This window comes from Galendromus occidentalis, unplaced genomic scaffold (assembly GCF_000255335.2).
Source record: "Galendromus occidentalis unplaced genomic scaffold, Mocc_1.1 scf7180000075752, whole genome shotgun sequence".
NCBI lineage: Eukaryota > Metazoa > Arthropoda > Arachnida > Mesostigmata > Phytoseiidae > Galendromus > Galendromus occidentalis.
Genome location: NW_003803742.1, coordinates 1 through 3,920, shown reverse-complemented (window position 1 = coordinate 3,920; position 3,920 = coordinate 1). Strand labels below are relative to the sequence as shown.

At 52.7% G+C, this 3,920-nt stretch overlaps 1 protein-coding gene across 1 annotated transcript; it reads left to right on the top strand.

The window, feature by feature from the left end:
* Positions 1-326: 326 nt before the first annotated feature.
* On the top strand, positions 327-1,126 carry LOC108864924 (uncharacterized). Its single transcript, XM_018641402.1, has 2 exons — positions 327-757; positions 898-1,126. Exons 1-2 carry the CDS (start codon positions 327-329, stop codon positions 1,124-1,126), a joined length of 660 nt encoding a protein of 219 aa, XP_018496918.1.
* Positions 1,127-3,920: the final 2,794 nt, after the last annotated feature.

Below are 3,920 nucleotides of genomic sequence, written 5' to 3'. Positions count from 1 at the left end.
GTAGATAGGTTGATACTATGGGAAAAGCTCCGGACCATTGACATGGAAGCAGGGCTGCTGGATGTCGTACAGAAACTGTATACACACAACAGAGCCCACATATCCTTCAACGAGAACACCTCGAGATGGATAGAAACGAACCAGGGACTCCGACAAGGATGCCCGATGTCGTGTGTCCTGTTTATGCTATACATTTGGGACCTTGAGACCAAACTCCAGAACCTCGGAGTCGGATTCCAGGTCAGAACAGCGAGATGGACGTGGGATACGAGAGAAAAAACACACTTCGACATCCCCGGCTACTCTTTGCCGACGACCTCGTCCTGATGGCGAGGAACCACAACGACATGGCGAAACTCCTGGAGGTCACCACAGAATATGGAAACCGGAATAAACTCCTATTCAATCCAGAGAAGAGTGCCGTCGTGATCTACTCGCCCCACGAAGTGGGTAGGAAGAAAACATTGACCATACAAGGCCAAACCATCCCAGTTGCAAAAAACTACAAGTACCTGGGGATAACCCTATCCGACTCCAGGAACTACCTCAATGCACAAGAGGAAGCCTGGGCGAAAGGGGCGAATTCCGCCCTGCATGCAATGCATGCTACGTCTCTCTGGGGTTTCAACCGATTCGAAATCACTAGAGTGCAGTGGAAAGCAACCGCCGTCCCGAAACTCACCTATGCCAACTCGGTCTTGGTGAGGAGCGCCAATTTGAGGGACACCCTGGATAGAGCCCAGCGGAAAGCAGGGAAGTGGGCACTAGGAATTCCAGGATCGAGAGTATCGAACGAGTTCGTCGAAGGCGAACTTGGATGGTCATCCTTCGAAGCAAGGGATGCCCAGATCAAACTATAAGATACTTCGAAAGAGTGAGATCGATGCCTGAAAATAGATTGCCGAAAGCGATCTTGAAAATTATGGAGCTCACTCTGAAGAAAACCAGGGCGTACCAGGAGACCGAACGACTTCGAGCAAAATACAAGTGCTCAGTCATCAGTCTCCAACTCGATGTAGAAGGACGCCCGCCCTCGAATATCTTCAACAAAAAGATCAAAGAGAGGATACGAGAGACCCAGGAGGCGACGTATCCCGGGTCAGTATCCCCGCTCTTGTCGTTCTGAACGAAGACTCCGAGACGAAATCCGTTCCCCAGCCAGTGCTTCACCATGGCAGCTTCGGGACCCAGGCCCGCCCTTGACCGCTACTCGATAACGCCCGTCGAGATCGTAGCCTCGCTTCTTCTTAAGGAGGACCTCGTTCATTTTTCCTCCACTCAGCGAGACGTGAGCTACATTGCCAAGTACTATAGGTTAGACTTAACGTATAACGAGCAAGCGCCGTTTCGTCGTTATTCGAAACTGCTTCTGCGAGGAGCTCGACCATCGTGGAGCCCGACGTTGCCGCGGCGGCTTCGCTTTGAGCCTCCCGCGTATGGTGCGCACGCTACCGCTTATCTTCGGTCGCTTCGCGATTCTCAGACGGGAGAGACCGGACAAGCCACCATTCCGCTTCATGAGGAGCCGCGATCGGTCTCCTGGCCCTTAGTGCGCAGTCTTCCCGAGATCATCGCTGGACTTCAAGATCGAACCCAAGAAGTGCGGGAACTCAACCGTATCGACGACGCCAGGCGTCCTGAAGCCGAACGGACCCCTCGTCGCCTCGGCCCGGCAACTGGAGAAGTCACCTCGTCGACACCCTACCGAAGGCCGGCTTCCTCTTTCGAATGAGAATGATATTTACTAATGGCGCAGCGCCGGAGTGCAGCCAATAAATTAATTGATTAATTCGTCTGAAACTTCTTTTTTGTACTAGGAGCTCGCTTGCTGTTGCCCGAGCAGGAAAAGTTTCCTGATGGGTCGATCGAGCGTCTGGCCGGTGGCTGTCTTTATAGTGCACGATCTCGCATGTTCAGGTTTCGCGTCGTTTTTCAGCGCGATGACTTTTTGTTGATAGTTCCATCTCCTGGAGAAAACGACTTTATCAGCGTCGATCGCTCTTATCGGCCTGGCCGCGTGTTGAGGGAAGCAGCATTTCGCTCTGTAACCGTACAGCAGATCTGCCGGACACAGAGCTTCTGCGTTGTCGGTTTCCGCCGCGACCGCTGTAAGCGGACGTCTGTTTATCATCGCCTCGATCTTGCTCAAGATGACTTCGAGATCGCGGGAGGGTGTGTAGGGGTTTTCCCTGTGGATTACTACTCGAATACGTTCTCTATGCTCGGGTACTGATTTATTCTCGGGCACACGCGTCCTCCTCGGACGCTGGCCGTTCAAGTACTGACTTCTCCCAACACATGCACGTCAACTCGCTTCGCTACGTTCACGGCATGTTCCTACGTTCCCTACAGTTCGTCCACTGCTACCATACTAAATGCCCTCATTTACTACCTCGCTTACTTAGCTATTGAGTACACGCTATTCTCGTTACCTCCTTACGCTATTATTTATTATTTATATATATAGATTATCATATACAATATGATACCCCACTCGATCACTTTAAACTTCGCAACATCACATGATGCTGCACGCAGTCTCTCTGGAAGTGTCCCCACTTCCCACAACGATAACACTTGACAGTGTCGATCTTCGCTGCACAGCAGCGAGCAAAGTGTCCGAACTCGTGACAATAGTAGCATTCATTTGTTCGGGCTGGACAAACCGGGTCACCTCGCCGGTGGGTGAACCCCCAGAAGTCGACACACCGTTGTTGTTCGACTCGTGTACGCTCATCCCTTGCTTCTTGCTGCTCGTTTTCGATGCGCTCGCGACCCTCGACATCTCGTTGATTCGGTTCTTGAACCTCAAGAACCGGTCGCTCCGGATCCCTTTCGGTGTCCTCGTCGTCATCGTTGATGACGGGCAACTCGGGCACCTCCAAAACCTGGGCGACGCCGTCCACGGGCCCCTCCTCGCGACACTCTTGAGATTCCGGTCGTTCGCGCTGCTTCCAATCGTCCTCGTCGGGGATCTCCACGTGCCACCATTTCTTCTGGCGGTGCCGACCTCTCCCACCAAGCCGTGGTCGAGACTCGTTCACGTTCAGATCGCAGGTTCTTTCGAACGGCACCTCCTCCGTGTCGTCGCTGTCGTAGTACTCGTACAGCCTGACTTCGTTCCGGAACTCGACCGAACGGCTTCGATTCCCCTTGCTGACGACCGGGTTTTGCGCGTTTCTGAGATTCCTGCTTCTGCATCTCGTACGAATACATCACGATATCGTGCATTGCAGCCCCGAACGCCGTCGCCGTCTCGGCGAGCTTCAGCCACATGTCCATTGGAGCCGACATCCGTGGGTTTCTCGGGTCCTCGCGTAGGATACCCTTGGGCTGTCGTGGTCGCTCATCCTCCATCTCTGCACCCGAACCGTTTGCGTCGTTAACTCGAAACTCGTGTACGAACAGCTTAAGTCGACAATTCAAAACGACAAGACACTGACTCGTTCCGCGCTCGGCTACGAACGACTCGATACAAGAACCCCGCTCCCCGTCTCCACTCTCGACTTCCGCCAGAACGCCCTCTACCGACAACTCGTCCACGCTACATTACATGATGCCCTCATCATCCTAACTCTATTATACCTTCGTGTACTCAACTATCTATTTCCCTAATCAATGTTACGACCTCTCTTTTTTTTTCTTACTCGAAACCAACATTAATTATCCTTTTAATCTACTTTCCGTATCTGCCTTCGAATTTCGCCGCCCGAACAGGATCCCTCCTCCCGCTCGTCTCGACCCTTTCTTCCTCTTCTTCCGATCCTCTCGTCGGTGACTCGAGAATAGCCGAATTCAAGTCGACGTTGCCGGTCCGCTCAAATTTCGTTGTTTCCTTTAGCTCGTCGCGACCGAATTCCTCCAACATCATCGAAATCTCGTCGATGTCACCGTCGTTCTCGCCTCCAACCGACATCATT

Bases quoted from the DNA above. Each gene is read 5' to 3' on its own strand.
- LOC108864924 (XM_018641402.1), top strand. From the start codon at position 327: ATGGCGAGGAACCACAACGACATGGCGAAACTCCTGGAGGTCACCACA. The intron at 758-897 runs GTGGGCACTAGG...GCCTGAAAATAG, and splicing joins GCCCAGCGGAAAGCAGGGAA to ATTGCCGAAAGCGATCTTGA.